The sequence below is a fragment of the Grammomys surdaster genome, unplaced genomic scaffold, assembly GCF_004785775.1.
Source record: "Grammomys surdaster isolate TR1022 unplaced genomic scaffold, NIH_TR_1.0 126391, whole genome shotgun sequence".
Lineage (NCBI taxonomy): Eukaryota > Metazoa > Chordata > Mammalia > Rodentia > Muridae > Grammomys > Grammomys surdaster.
The window spans coordinates 12,490,436-12,506,425 of NW_021621185.1; the positions used below are offsets into that span (position 1 = coordinate 12,490,436).

Sequence of the window (15,990 nt, forward strand, 5' to 3'; positions counted from 1 at the left end):
ACAAAAAAATATTCATGCACACATGCATGCACAAGGGTCTACTCATCCAGTCCTAGTAATTATTGGCACCTAGATGATATATGGAAGAAACTGAAGATGTCTTTATTCGTACAGACTTGAGAAGTAGATTAATTCTGCTGAAATCTATTAGAGATGAACCAAAATGGCCAGAGGAGCCAACAGACATATTCCCAGTGAGATGGGAAGTATGAGATGTCTATTATGCAGACTTGAAAGTCAAACGAATACTTTGTAAATGCTGGCCGCCCATCCTGGACAGTTCAAGATTGTGCTTCTGTCTATCTCAGATATCACTGGCATTGTAAATCTTGAATCTGTGACTGTCAGGACCCTTCTACATCTGTTTCTGTATCCAACCAGATGTTTAGCTATAATTCTTCAGCATCTGCCATCATGTTTTATACTTTAAAATACACTATACTTTGGATTTCCTGGAGTAGCTAACTAAAGACTGTGTTTTGGAACTATTTTAATGGTGCTAAAACCATTTGAATATCATATATATCCTATTAATAAAAGTAACTTGACACCTTTCCAAGAATGATTTTAGGGGAAATTGATTAAATTTTCAACTATAATTTGGATTTGTATTCCATGAAAAATTCAATCACTGCTCTCATCTTCCTTTTTGCTCCAAACACAGATAATTTTATTCACAGAAAAAAGTTTCATACTAAGCCACAGAAGTCTTGTCAGTTCACCTGCCAAGGAAAGAAGCCAAGGAAGTGACCTATTGGCTTCTATTACTGTTTGTAAAGTGAAGGTTCAAGAAAGAATGGTGCTAATTTGAGCCTTATCTGCCAGGACTTTATCAAGCTTAAGGCACCTGTTAGTTTCTCACTGTGCTTGCAAATTATCTCATTTTGCATTTAACTATTGGGTTTACAATAGTATACATTTCAAAGCTATAGGAGCCTAAACAACATCCCTGCAAGATGATGTTCATATTAAAATACAAAGCATAATATGACCACCAGGTGGTGACAAAGACCGCTCAGTATAGTAGTACTTTGTGTGCTAGCATGGAATTTAGAATCCTTAGATTATTAACTCTTCCTGGAGAATAGAAAAATAAAATAAATCTCATCTATGGCATGTCCTCCTCTGTGGCATGATCTCACCGGTGGCAAGTCCTCCCAGTTTTGTGACTGAAAGACTTTAGTACCAGATAGAGTTTACCGCCTGCATTTTCTAATCTCATCCTGTTCTGTTATTGACTATTACAACTGACATCTGAATTTTCTACCTAAGACAACCACCTACAAAAGCACACTTTTCCATGTTCCTATTAATAGTATCTAATGATTTACATCAATGGTGAAGTTTCATCAGAGATGGTAAAATCATGTCTAGTAGTTCCACTGGATATCTTTAGAGTAGGACCAATAAATAATTGCGCACCAGGGCACAAAAATAAAGTGCTTGCTATGTGAACCTGCAAAGTTTCATTCTGAAAGTATCACACCTATACTATAAACTGACTTGTGCAAACCCTTTTTTTCATCTGGGACCCAATAAATCACTACTGGATTCCAAAAGCCACTAATATAAAAGCCCTAATGTAGCCCCTGTCACCAAGGTCAAGAAGACTTTCACCAAAGAATACAAGCAAGTAACATATAGAAAACAATTGAGCTTGGGTGCCCACCACCAACACACACACACACACACACACACACCACACCACACCACACCACACACCACACACCACACACACACACACACACACCACACACCACACACACACACACACAGGAGCATGCATACATGCACACACATGAACATATATGCATACACACATTCATACACATGCATACACACACTGATAAGGAGTTAGCTTTTCACTAGATGATTACTAAAGCCATCTTCATCTTCTAAAATATAGAGCAAATAGTTATGTGAGTAAAGAGGCTGTGGAAGCCTCTTATTACAAAAATCAAAACATCTTTCCTTCCTGGATAGCTCTGGCACACACTAGTCATCTGTCTGTAGCCTGCGGGGGTCACATTTAACAGTTCCTCTTGAATGAGGCAATGCCTTCCCTGCAAGGCATATCTCAGGCTCTCCTAATCCATGCACTCTGGTCTGGGTCTTGATTTATTTACGTTTTACAGGAGGTAATGGTTTTTCTGTTATCATTAGTTGAACCCACAACTGAAGAAGAAAAGAGCAGCTTTGTTTCAGAAGAGAAAGAGACATTTGTTTGGGCATCACTACCCACTGGAAGCCTCCAGTTGGATTCTACCAAACTGAATATGCTGAAGGGAAGGAAAATTAACGTAGGGTCTCCGGATAGCTGTTAAAGCGGCAATGTGCCCATTATTTTCCTAGCTGGCAAAGTTCTGTGCAGGGGAGACAATCTGGCCACTCTGGAGTACAGCACTAATCTTGTGAAATGCTGTGAGCTCACTGACTGACAAAGCAGTAATTATCAACAGCCTTTCCAGAGGGATGTAAGTTACTCCCACTGTGAGACAGGGGCCCCAAGCAGAGCCTCTAGGAGCAACATCCACTTAATCCACGCAAAGCACTGTGCCAGTGGGCTCTTCCACTCAAGCTTGTTTGCACAAGTCGTCAGTCATGAAACGCTAAGGAACCAAATGCAGGAGAAAGTGCCAAAAACCATTCAACTCCTTTTTCTTGGCTTTTTCCATGGTTGTGCATTGCCTTAAACTAATTAGCAGCTAAATTTAAACATGTGCACATGATTCTAAAGTTTCACGTAACAGTGCTAAGGGGCCTCCTGCATTCATTAAGTTTTCTTCACTTGTAGGGTAAACTGTCAATTACTAGATGATTTTCCAGTGGTTGTAAACACTATACTTCAGCAATTTAAACCCATCATTAGACATCTGAGCAACAAGAGCAAAAGGTATAGACAAGAGTTTTATGTTCTAGAACTACATGGTGACGCATACCATCCTGAATGTAAGTTCAGAAGAAACAGCTGTTGATTCCAATCAAATTAAACCACAACAGAAGTAAAATTTTTCATTAACAATGTAGTGCTCTTTGGTAGAAAGAAATCTATAGTCTTCTATTCATGAGTAATAGATTCAAGGCTGAGGAAAGAGCATATGTTTTTCTTGGCTTTGGGGCTAATATAATGAAGCCTGAAAAGTTTGACATAATTAAATTAATATTGACATGCAGTGTGACTTGTTCACAAAGATGTGACTCTTGGCTTGGAGCTAAAAACCACAACACAGATGAAGCATGTACAAGTATCTCAAATAAAGCCTTCTAAGACGTCCCAGGTTCTTAAGGACTTCGAGGTTCTGCTATGGGAGAACAGAATTTTAAAAATACTGTTAAACCTAACTGACACACAAAAATACATTTGTAGGACATCGTATGGTATTTTAATACATAGAAGCAACATGAAATACCATTAGAGTAACTGATCACCTCAAAGATTTATCATCTCTTTGTGTGAAAACATTTAAAGTTCTCTCTACTTGCTACTTTGAAAAACTTAAATTAGGTCAATATATATATATATATATATATATATATCTATATATATATATATATATATATGGGCTTTATTTTGGGTCATTTCTTGTCAAATCATGTGCACCCCTTTCTTGAGGTTAGAAAGATACAAACAAGTGCAGCCCACATCTCTGAGTATGTTAACACTTTCAGTTCCTTTTCGTTGCCCAAGAAATGTCTCCAGAAAGGGAAGTAATGGCACCTCACTGCAGAAAAGAAAGCAATGGTTTCTGAGCTGCGATTTATTACTAATTTTGACTGTCCTTTATAAATGTCTCTCTAGGTTGTGGGCTATTATTGTATCATTTTTCTTCTCTTCAAAGCTATCTTTTACAATGCATTGCCTGACAGATTGATGTGTCTATTTTATGAAAAAAAGACATCTCTGGATTTAAAGACAAACCCAGCCTGGCAGTGATGGTGCACACTTTTAATCCCAGCACTCGGGAGGCAAAGGTAAGTAGATCTCTCTGAGTTTGAGGTCAGCCTGGTCTACAAAGTGAGTTCAAGGACAGCCAGGGATTCAGAACAACACCCTGTCTCAAAAAAGAAAACAATACTTTAAAGCAAACACACATCAATGTGGCTCTTTCTGTGTCACAAATCTAATGAGAGGTTGATGGGGAGGGAGAGGCTTCAGTGTTAGTAGCTGTGTTAGCTTGACAATACTGAGTCACACTTTCTAAAATGAAGAGGGGGATTCAGTAATCTCACAGAAATACGTTAAATGGATTTTCACAGAAAGAGTTAATCAAAAACAATTATAATATTAATTAGCCTATTTTAGTCTACAACACAACTATCAAATGCAAGCTGAGAAAATTAAAATTAGGAATATGACATGTTATCCCTATGGTTCAGTAAACTTATTCGAGAGTTTACTAAACAGACTGAGAAATTGATATGTTTCTGGACAACAACATTCCAAAATGACATTTCTTTTGAAGTAGTTGCGTCCAAGCCTCTGAAGCTACTCGGTATGTGGGCGGGGGTGGGAGGGTTGAGAGGAGTGAGAGGGGTGATGGGGATGGGTGGGGGATGGATGGGGGACAGATGAGGGATGGATGGGGGATGGATGGGGGATGAATGAGAATAAGGGAAGCAGGAAGGAGGAAAGACTAATCACAGTGAAATTAATGCATACCCTGGAGTGTCCTCTCTTCTTATAAGAATATTATCCCTGGGATGTCAAAGAGAAATAAATACAGTAGCCATCTTAAGTCTAAGATCCACAGCTTAACTTTCAACCCCTTGTTGGGGGAGCAGGAAATATATCTTGAAAGATATTCCAGTGTCTTGAGATGAAATTAGAGCAAGAGTTTAGAACATGCTTATCAACAGGGCAAGTGTATGAAACTCAGAATAGTGAGAGGTCATGATTTACTATGAGACGTGATAAACCAGCCTGCCTCCATCTTGGGCTTGAAAAACATCTTATAATAAAGATAAACTAGATTTATTCCCATTTATGTTTCTCAGGAATTTGGTTATGCCTTACCTGTGACCTTAACTATAAATGGTTCTGTACTACTTGTTTCAGGAACGGACAACCATGCCATTGTTCAAAAAGTTGTTATGATCAAACATGTCTGTTTCAGGAGGTTGTTATCACCAACTTGTTATGGGATTTGCCTGCCAAATCATCCATTTAGAAACCCACTACTTTTGAGCTATAAAAACCCAAGTTCAATGCTGATCTCTTGAACCCTGACTTAAGGAGAGGCACTCCATGCCATGCACATAAATAATTGAGTTTGTTTTAATTAATTTGACCATGACTTGTTGTCAGTGGTCTTTCTTCTCAAATCTGTGGGATTAAAATATTGCCTATTAAAGTATAGCAAAGGAAGGTGATGAGCTTTGTAGTGTTAATAGTAGAATTTTATACAGAATCCAGGGGAACTGAATGAAGAATTTTAAGAAAGGAGTAACGGTCTTAATGGGATAAATCCATCAAACTTGTTCCCTAAGGGCTCAAGGTGCCCGACAGGGAAGATGAAAAGAGTATATGGGCCAGAGGGGATGGAGAATACAAAGAAAACAAGGCCTTCTAAATAAACATGATCAGGATACATATGAACTCTCAGGGACTGAGGCAGTATACAGAGGGTCTGCACAAGTGTACGCCAAATGGGGTCCTGGATCTTAAAGGGGAAGTGGGCATATGCCCCCATCCCAAATGCAGAAGCTATGCCCAATTAAAAACCACTTCTAACTGAAAATTAAGTTTTTACCAAGGGAAACAAACCATTCTTAAGGGCAGGCTGCATGGCCAACAATAGACAGTCAACAGAAAATAAATTCAACAGCATCTTTAGAGATTCCTCTTCTCATAATGTCATGTCGGGGCTCTGCCCATCCCCCACCCACCATACCCTTCAAGCTGTTGACATTTTATCTTATTATTCTTTTATTTTTTGTTTTATTTTATTTGTGTTTTCTTTTTACTCCACATGTCCTGTGTGTATACATTATAGCTTCCAGTTTAGTATTTTTTATGAGATTCCCGAATATGAGAATGAGTGGGTCTCTGTTTCTTGTGCCTTCTCCTGGGTTCTTTTCCTTATGCTTGTTCATTTTGTCCCAACCCAATATGTTACTTTTTATTTTTTCTTACCATATTTTACTTTATTATTATTACCCCATATTATTAGTCTGTTTGTTTTCTAATAAGAGACAGAAAGGGACTGCCTCTGTATGAAACAGGAGAAAGTGAGAAACTGGGAGCAGTGGAGAGAGGAGGGCCTGTCACTGGCACCAGGAGACACATCCCACTTGAAACCAGTCATTCATTTAACAATTGGTCAATGAAAAACTAAAGCAAAACCAAAAAACTCAAAGTCAGCTAGCAGTCTAACTGCCTGATAAGAAAAGTTTGTTCCAGTTCTTGGGCTTTAATGTATGTTTAACTTGGAGGGTTTAACTTAATGGCTTTGAACATGTAAGTGAGGTGACAAGGAGAGGAACTCCCAGCCAATATCATTTGCCAGTTTCTAATAAAGCATTGAGTGTGCTGAGCTGTCAGAGATGATGAAGATAAGGATGGACTGGCTAGGAAAAAGTCAAGAAACAAAGTGAAAACTGAAGTGTGCTAAGAAAAATAACAAGGGAAACATAAGTTACAAGAGAAGCTGATATACTATTGTTTTCAGAAGTATACTTTGTCAAAGTCACTGGGAAAACACCCCAAATAAATAATGAAAAGATTTTTCAACTATAACATGAACAAGAATTTGGCCTTTTATCAATATTACCAACATCCTATTACAGAGGCCAATAAAATGTAAGGATTAATCAAAATATGAAGAATACAGGCAAATTCTGATGAGTTAGCCAGACAGCATCACTAATTTAGCACAAACACATGAATTGAATTAGTTGAGCTATGAAGTAAGATCATGTTGAATATTATGTGATTACATTTTGAGCTTATTGGAAACAAAGTTTAATTATTTCAATAACTGAAGTCACTGACACTAGGATATAAATTATACTTTATTTCCTGGATCATCCTAATTATTCCTGGATACTGAACAGCAAAAGATAGTATCCGATAAATAGTAAATGCTGTTTTTTCTTTTGATACCACTCTGCCTCCCAAGATGCATCACTCTAAAAACTGTCAAACAAGAAGTGTGAGAGAATGGAAGAGGAGACAAAGCAGAAATGAAGTCCTTGAAATTATACATGGCTGATTCACTTTCCCCAAGTGTAAGCAGATACTGTTTTTCCAGAAGAAGACTTGACCATTATATAGGACACAGTCAAAAGCAGAAAGCCTTGGAATAAACAGTGAAACAAAGGAGAGCTATTTTAGCCAACAGCCTACACATATGGAACCTGTTAAGGCGAACGAGGAGCATGTTTAGGAGACACCTAGGTTGTCTCAGAAAGAAAGAGGACAGAGGAAAGGGTGGATCCAAAAGGAGAAAAGTGGGCCAGAGATCAGTCAAAAGAAGGCAGACTGGTGGGCAGCTGTGCTCTTCTGTTCCCAAATGTTCAAAGTTAGGGGACACTCCTTAGTATGTTTTTATTTACTTGACACAAAGTCTGGATTAAGAGGAAACCAAGGGTGTATCAGTTTGTTCTGGATGTCCTTTTATCATTTCTTTGATAAACCTTGCTTGTTTACTTCGTTCATTTGCTGCCTTCTTCAGACAAAGCCTCTTAGGAAAGGCTTAGCCCTAAGACGTTAATGATATATGTGAATTATTAAGGGCCAGGCTCCAGTTGATGTTCTGTTGTTATTATGTTACATTACTCTGTCTTCTTTTCAAAATATCCCAATCAGATATTTCTCTTTTGAAAAAGTGCAATGCTCACCAATTTACTAAATTTTGAGACAATATTGAGTGTAGAAATGATAATTAGATTAATTTAACAAGATCTTTCTGCCTACATGAAAAATTTATGGGCACAGATCAGGCTGAAAGATCATTAAAGGGAGAAGATAGGAAGACAGTTGCAAAATCTTGTTTTCTGGGCATGGAATGTGCATTGCAAATATGGTATCACAGCAGTTATGGCTGCCTACACTGGGCCTTTTCAAGGCTGGGTCTGTTGACAATCATGTGTGCCTTGAGAGGGACTCTAGAGCCGTATCTCTTGCTTCTGAAAGTTGGCTATTGATAGGTTCAGGGAATTTACAGTCATTGGCTCCTGTTGTGTACCCAATGGGGAGCACACCGGACTTCAATGCATAGGTTTAAACTCAAGGTCACACAGGTCATTCTAGTTAAACTCAATGGGTCACAAAACAAGACAAAAAGATGTGAATGTGGGAAAGGGATCTGTAGAGAAAAGGAAAGGTGACAGGGGAGAAAAGATGAGAGAGTGAGAAAAGAAAGGGTGTCAGTATGAGTAATAAAAATGTACAGCAGCAGTACATATGAGTGAAATTGTCAAGGAACATTCAATAAATAAAAAGATAACAGGTATGAACAAAGGAGAGTGAATTTACTTTCTTGAGCAATAGTAGAATAATAACATCTCCAGCTAACATGTATGTATGTGGCAGAGAAGTTACATTCCCTGAGATATTTTTAAAACTTTATATAGTTGCCAGAGAGAGGCCAATCTGGTCTTATTAAGCTAGTTTCATGGTTGAGTAATATAGGCTTCATTCTAGATATGACAGGAAATAAAAACAAGGGGGGAGGGGACTGAGTAGTGGCTGGAATCTACAGGACACGTGGAGTGCCGATCCAACTTTACAGACTGAGTCTTGAGCATTCTGGGTTGTCTTCTAAAAACAGAAGCTCACGAGGTACTGCACTTCTTTATGAGGTGTTCATAAGGAAAAAAATTGTAGTCATTAGACTTGACTAGAGACTATCAGGGGACTCAGTTTATTGTGTTGGGATCCAGTGAGGGAAAGCATTAAAGCTCAATGCCTGTTTTAACTAATACTGTTCTGATTTAGTTCTGAAATGTTTCCCACCAGCTTCTGGTATAGATGCTTGCTGGCCAGAAGTAGTATTATCTGGGTGGAGTTGAGAAGTCTAGAAAGTGAGACCTAGCTGGCAGAGTGGGTGTTTACAGTTGGACTTCAAAGGTTATTATCTGTTCCCTGCATCAGCTACCTTCTGCTTTCTGAGCTGCTGTGATGTCAGAATTGATCATGCTCTTGCAGTTATCAACTATTCTGTCTTGCCCTCCTTGCCATGCATAGTTCTGAGAGAGGCCACTGATGACTGGCCAGGGTAGCTGCAAACAGTTCTGTAGTGCACCCTTGTGTCACAGGGTGACCCTGGCCAGACTGTTGCGCACTATGACATAAACCAGTGCATCGTGAGCTGACGCTCTCCCTTCCATCAGCATCTTACCAGTGCGCTGCCATCAGTCCAGCGGAAGTCGTGTTCAAACATCTTGTCATTGAGACCAATCCACTGGTAATCATGGCCCACACCTAAGTGGCAAGGACAGATACTTTATCACTGTTTAAGAGTACTATTTCAAAGAAAATTATTTTCAGAGTGAGTTACAAATCCGCTTCTATGGTTTTCTAATTAGTTGTTCATAAAAAAGAAACTCTTTCCTGGTTCATCCTTTTTCATCCACCCATGGACATTAAGTTAACAAGCACATTTTCAAGTACTGTCAAAATATTAAAATAACAAAGGGAATCATTTCCCTAGAAATTCCCTTTAATTAAATATTTTCTGTATTTACTCATGATAGAAAGTATCCATTTACTTATCTTGTTAATCAAGGCCATTGGTAAAGATTTAGTGGCCCTCTGAAATATACTGGATGATAGATTCTCCCTCACTTGAGAAAAACACACCTCTCTTTGGAAAACAACGACCATGAAGACCAAATAGTTTTGAGAAATCACTTTCAAAGGTAGTTATCACAACATGAGTCACTAGTTAAAATATCATGCAATAAAGTTAAAGGAACTATACCCAGATTACAAATTAACAAAAATATTTCAGAAAGATAGAAGGCATTGTAAGGAAACATTTAATTGAACATAAAACTATGCTTTTTTGAGAAAAGTAGTTCTACCAATTTAGTATATAAAAGCCCCCTCTTTCCTCTTGGTTCAGATGTTAAGAAACAGCCCCAGTACTAGGTTTTATCAGCTTTCAATCTTCACCTTGTGATTATGAAAGGCAGCTCATTTTCTAAAGTCATCAAACTACAGGAGGAGGACCAGTATGTGTAGAGTTGATTCAGATGCACAACTCAATTTTTGAATTTACCAGAAAAAAAAAAACCCTCAACTTTATGCTTAACTTTGACAACACATGAAAATATTTAAAATAGAAATGATAGAATTGATCATGATAACTATATTGAGCCATAAAAATAGCCCTTTGTGTAAGGGTAAGAAAAGATCAAATAGCAAATGCTTATGTTTCAACCTATATATATATTCAACTGTGCCACCTGCTACCGCAGACTGCTAAGTAGTGACTTCTTGTACTATATCTGAAGATATTCTTAAGTGGGAACAGTAATATGGTTGACTTTATGTAGTTCAAGGTAAAAGACTTCATACACTGAATGAAGACATAGAGAATTACTTTAAATTGGGATCCAAAGAAAGCTAAGATAGTGGTAACGATGAGTGAATTTCCAAACAATTCATGTCTAGTACATACGATTCACAAACATCTGTTCCTCGTGAGAAAGGATGCTTGTGAGGTGGGCACCCTGCAGACGACACTCCCTTTCAGCAGCATCCCATGTGCGCCTATGAGCAAAGTACTTGTAGCACTGCCCTTGGAATTTGTGCCAGCCATAGTCACATGTCTCAGTGTCTGGAAAGAAACAATGCGAAGATTTATTAAACTTACTGACGTCATTCAAACTTGGCTCCTCAGTCCATGTGTTGATAGGACACCCAAACCAATATCTTTGCAATGTCCCTGAAGTAAATGATTCATACATTTTGGTCACAGTGACAAAGACATCATTGTAAAATAAGCCAACTGATCCCAGTGAAGTGGGTGGTTGTACATTGTTGAACTGAAAAGGCACTATCTAATTGCAATTTCCTTAATTATAGACAATGTTTGAAGGAGACAAAACCGGGAAGGAAATCAGTCTAAAACCACACAGGTCACAGAGCTGAAGACTTATTTGTATTGCTGCTAATTTCTTTTCAATACAACTTTTCTAAGCATATCATTCACAAGTGATAGGATGGAGACTCTAGCTAATGAGGTCACAGACGCTATATTTGTACAATGATTTCAAAAGTTCTGGAAGGGTTCACTCCCCAAAAAACCCTCTGGGAGGCTACAGGCTCTTATCATGTAAGATTTATGGAAAGAAGACATGTCATGAGTAGGAAGTTGTGAGAACAGAGTTTGGAATATGTACTTTCTTCTGAAGAGGAACAACCGTGAAGTTCTGGTGCAGATACACCAAGCTTTTGAGTTAATTAAAAGAAATTACCAAGTTCTTCGACTTAGCTACCGTCTCCTACTCTAGTAACTCAAATCCATGAATGTGGTTTCTCTCCTGCAATGGGCTGTGATGTTCAACTTATATTTCAATGGAATAATGATGTCATTCAAATATATCTAATTTGTATAACAATAAATATTAAATTGACTATTTTGTGAAAGTCCCCTGTTAGACCCACCACAGACTATCTTTACTGAAATAATTTTGATCTTCATAAAATGTATATCCCAAATACATTGAAATAGTTACAGACCTTCCTGATTTCCTAATAAAATTTATTCTACCTTAATTTTATCAATTAATAGATAAAAAATATCAAGGTCAAATGTTAGTTTTATATGCTGTGGTACTCAAAGCCCTGATTCTTGTCTAATCAATTCCTCTTTGTATAGGTTGAGATTTTCATCTTGAGAGATTTAAGGGTATTTTTTCCTGACTTCCATACTTCCAGCCACAATATGCAACAGATGTGACTCATCTCTGAAAACAGTCATTGGTCCAGCTTGCCTGTTAGAGCTGTTGGTTACGTGCAGGCAGTGGCCAACTTACTGCTTTGGATAAATGTGTACTGGGAGGTTGCCTTGTGATACTGTTTAGACCTCACCAATTCTCATTGGAAAAGATGCTTGACATAGCTACATGGTTCAGTATAAAAGGATCTGGAAGAACCCCCAGTGAAGTAAATTTTGGTCCATGGCTATTAGTTTTCCTTTGGGAAAAGTTCACTTGAAAAAATTCAGTAGTAGGGAGAGAGGTCAGAGAAGAAAACTGATTTCTATGTATGAAGTTGCTTATGCAGGAAGAGGCTTGGAAAACACTTAGAATACTTTCCCTGACGAAATCTATAATGTACAGCTGTAGCTATGAAGCTTTTCCCAACCTTGCAATTTGCTATTTATATTAAGATAAGGTGAACAAAGCTAGGACCCAAATTTCTGATTACTACACCAGGAAATAAATATTATCTTATATAAACTGAATGATGGCAGTTTTGATTTTTGTTTCTCTGTCTTTTGTCACTAAAATTGATTGTCATTAACTATGCTTCTCTTTGCCACAAAAGCAAAACTGTAAAATTCAAATGCTTGACCATCACATTCACAGTTATTCCCCAGAAACCTACGTGCTAGAAATGGCTATTGGAGTATCAAGAGGTGGTGGCATGAGAGATGAACCCCTTGTGAATGGTCCTTAGGTGAGGGGTCTCATCTGGTGATACAGATGCTTTTTTGGTTCTTATGGTAGGTGACTTTAAAAACAGTAAGTCTGCCCCCTTAGGTCTCTGATTTACTTCTCTTGATCTTTCCCTTCTGCAAGAGTTGTTTGCTTTGTGCTTCTCTATCATGTCATGATGTGGCAGGTTGGCTCACATCAAAGACCAAACAGATGGAAGTACCCTGTATTGAACTTTCAGCCTCCAAAATTGGAAATTAAGTAAGCCTCTTTCCTTTATTAAGCAGATAGTTTGTTATAGCACAACAAAAGAGATAATTGCCTTCCTCAGTTGATAAGTCTTCTAAGAGCATGGGTCTAAATATTAATGAGCTAGGTTTGTATTAATACCAAGGTAGGAGAATACCAACTCTATTATCATAGCACTTTTTAAAAATTGTGGAACTAGGAATTGAACCTAGGGACACATACATGCTAAGCAAGTGCTCAATCATTGAGTGATAGCCTTAGTTAGCCCTTTCTCTATGTCTTTATACTGAAATAACATCTCACTAGATTGCCCAAAATGTCCTTGACCTTGCCACCCTCCTGTTCAACCTCACAGGTAGGTGGGATTGTAGTTCTGTTCCAAAAATCATTGCTAAACCAAAGTTTTCTGATATCTGTATAAATAGACAGACAGACAGACAGACAGACAGATAGCACTTGGATTAAGTCACTTTGATTTTTATAAAGTCAAGAGCCATTTTTATGTCCTTAATTTTTATTATCATTAATTCATCAGTGGTGCAACTAAGGATTGCATAATGAAGGATCGTTTCCTAGGGTATTGTTTTCACGGGACATTGAAGAATTGCTCCTGGTGTTTTTCCAACTTCATCTAAAAATAATGTAAATCTCATTTGTAATTTTCATTTTATTTTTTAAGAGAACACTTTGGCATATGTTTAGTCCTTTACCCTCATCTTCAACATTTGGGATCAATCCAAAGAGCTTAGTACATGTCAGGCAGGCAACCATTCTACCTCTGAGCTCTGTCACAGGCCCCCGTAGATAATACTTTCTTTAAAACAAAACAACAGCAAAAAATCCTCCTCGTTAACATGGACATCCTATCCTATGCCTCAGAGTCCTTAAGCACAAGTGTTACAACACAAAGACCCAGCAACTCCTGCTCAAGACCACAGAAGCTGAACGATCGCTCTTAACAACCATCCCATGCAAATTTGTCCTGTATGCTGTGTGGGTAGTGTTTTCAGTACCTCTGATACAGAGCTGCTAAGCCTTAAGATATTGGCAACACCTCGATCCCTCGCCCCAGAAAGCTGTACTGACTTTACAACAATCTGTCTGCACCTGTTTCTCTACTGTTTCAAAAGCCCTTTCTAGCGTTTGTGATTAGTCCACCAAAATATGTTCCCTGTTCAAAGTTACTGAGACTTAAGCAGCTACTAATGCAGAGCAAAGGTCAGCTGAAGAAACAATGACACAGTCATAGGAACTTTGGATAGAAAACTGTTTAGACAACAGTGTTGTTGTTAATGAAGAAAGCATTTGTTCTTAGGCAACCTGAAAAGAAGAGAGAAAAATCTTCCCGTGCTCAAGCAGTGAATCACAGGCGTGCAGCTGCGCTGGGTAAACAGACAGGGTAGACATTCAGAAGAAAACTAAACAGGAAGGCTAGACTTGCTGGAAAAAGAGACAGATGCACCAAAAAGTTAGGTGGCACCACGAATGAAGAAGCAAGCTGTCTCTTTTCAAAGCAAAGAGAAGAGGTGACTAGGCCGAAGGTTCCTTCAGGGAATCTAGTACCACTTAATCCGTGAGAAGCTCATTAAGTAATGTTATGTATCTCTGTCTTTGAGCTTTGATAGCTGGAAGATGTTGGAAAGCCTTGGGTTTTAGAGTTGAGCTTCCCAGGGTCATTTTACTTATATGTCACCTTGGATTCATCACTTGTCTTCCCTAGCCCTTAGTTCTCAACACAGCACACAGAAGTTGTCAGTCAGCTGAAATGATGCCCATGGAAAGCTCTAAGTTAGTGATGCAACAGTTTTCACCGAGACCTGAAATGTGGTCCAGTTCAGAAATTCACCTTTAGTGTTGCAGTATCAGAAAACAGAAGGTCAGCAATAAGTACTTGGGCAAATTACTGTTTGTTTTTTTTTGTTGTTGTATTATTTGCTCCTTGTACTTGAAACTGCAGGTTAGCGATCATTTCAATGCACTTGGAGTGTTTAAGTGTCTTACCTTTCTGTGTTTGTGAAGTAATATGTTTCTTACACTAAAAAGATGAACTTGGTTTGTTTTCATATGTAAAACTAAATTTAAAATTGACTTATTCTATGCAATTTACGAAACAGAGAAAAGTGTTTAAAATGTAGCTGTCAGCCTTCTCCTGTAACAGTAACTTCAGTCCACCTGACTATTGCTCTGGCTTACACTGAAGTGAACATCTAGCTTAATGCCACAAAGTGGGAGGGGCCGGGTCAAGGTGCCTGGGTGTTGAATGAATACATTTTCATTTTGTTTGGTGGAGGAGAAGCTTGGCGCTGAGCACTCGTATCAACGCCAGACCACGGCCTAGCTTTAAGAGGAGGGAGTTATCATTGCCCAATGAACTGAGCAGGCAGTCTGTCTTGGAAGTGTGACGGAAGTGAGTAGTGTTACCACTAACCACCTTAGTTCCACCAGAAAATGCAAATTACAAGGATTGTGAGATTTGAGGCCTTTCTTTCATTCAGAAAACCTAGTTGCTTCTTTACTAGGATGGTTTCCCGGAAACAGTTACCCAACATCATCTACAAAATGTATGGAAAGCCACAGCTAATGCACTGTAACCACACGTCAAGGCATTCTCTAGACATGGTTGACCATGAACATAAGCCCTAGAACAAAGACCTCAAGTGCTTATGGGGATAAAATAAAGGCAACTAATGATGAGTGCATTAAGTATGACATACAGGCCATGAGATGGTAAAACCTGACTGTGTTCCCAGGAATAATACTTAAAACTGTATTTCTTTTGTGACCATATGTCCTTATATTCAAATCAGGAGGCCTATATGATTTCAGCACATCAGCAAAACAAGCACAGTCAAGTCCACTCTATATTTTACATGTTTGAGGCTATTCACATACAAGGAACCCTAATGCAACTTGTGAATTTTTCCAATGCAAAGCATATAGGGCAAATCTGAAAATTAACATCATTAACGTTCATCATGAACATGCTTTAATTGTCCTTACCTTGTTCGCAGAGTGCACCAACATAACTTGGAAGGCAGAGGCATCTAAATGTATTAAAACCATCTACACAGGTGGCTCCATTCCGACAAGGGTTAGAGTGACATTCGTCAAAATCTAAAATAAAATCGTAAC

The 15,990-nt window shown here is 38.4% G+C and overlaps 1 protein-coding gene across 4 annotated transcripts in view; it reads right to left on the reverse strand.

Moving 5' to 3' along the window:
- Vcan (versican) overlaps positions 1-15,990 on the reverse strand; it is an 89,126-nt gene that overhangs the window by 12,777 nt on the left and 60,359 nt on the right. For all 4 annotated transcript variants that reach the window (XM_028760116.1, XM_028760115.1, XM_028760113.1 and 1 more), the window contains 3 exons: positions 15,859-15,972; positions 10,626-10,784; positions 9,342-9,424 (listed from right to left, as the gene is read on the reverse strand). In XM_028760116.1, the coding sequence (XP_028615949.1) occupies positions 9,342-9,424; positions 10,626-10,784; positions 15,859-15,972 (356 nt within the window). The remainder of the gene's footprint in view (positions 1-9,341; positions 9,425-10,625; positions 10,785-15,858; positions 15,973-15,990) is intronic.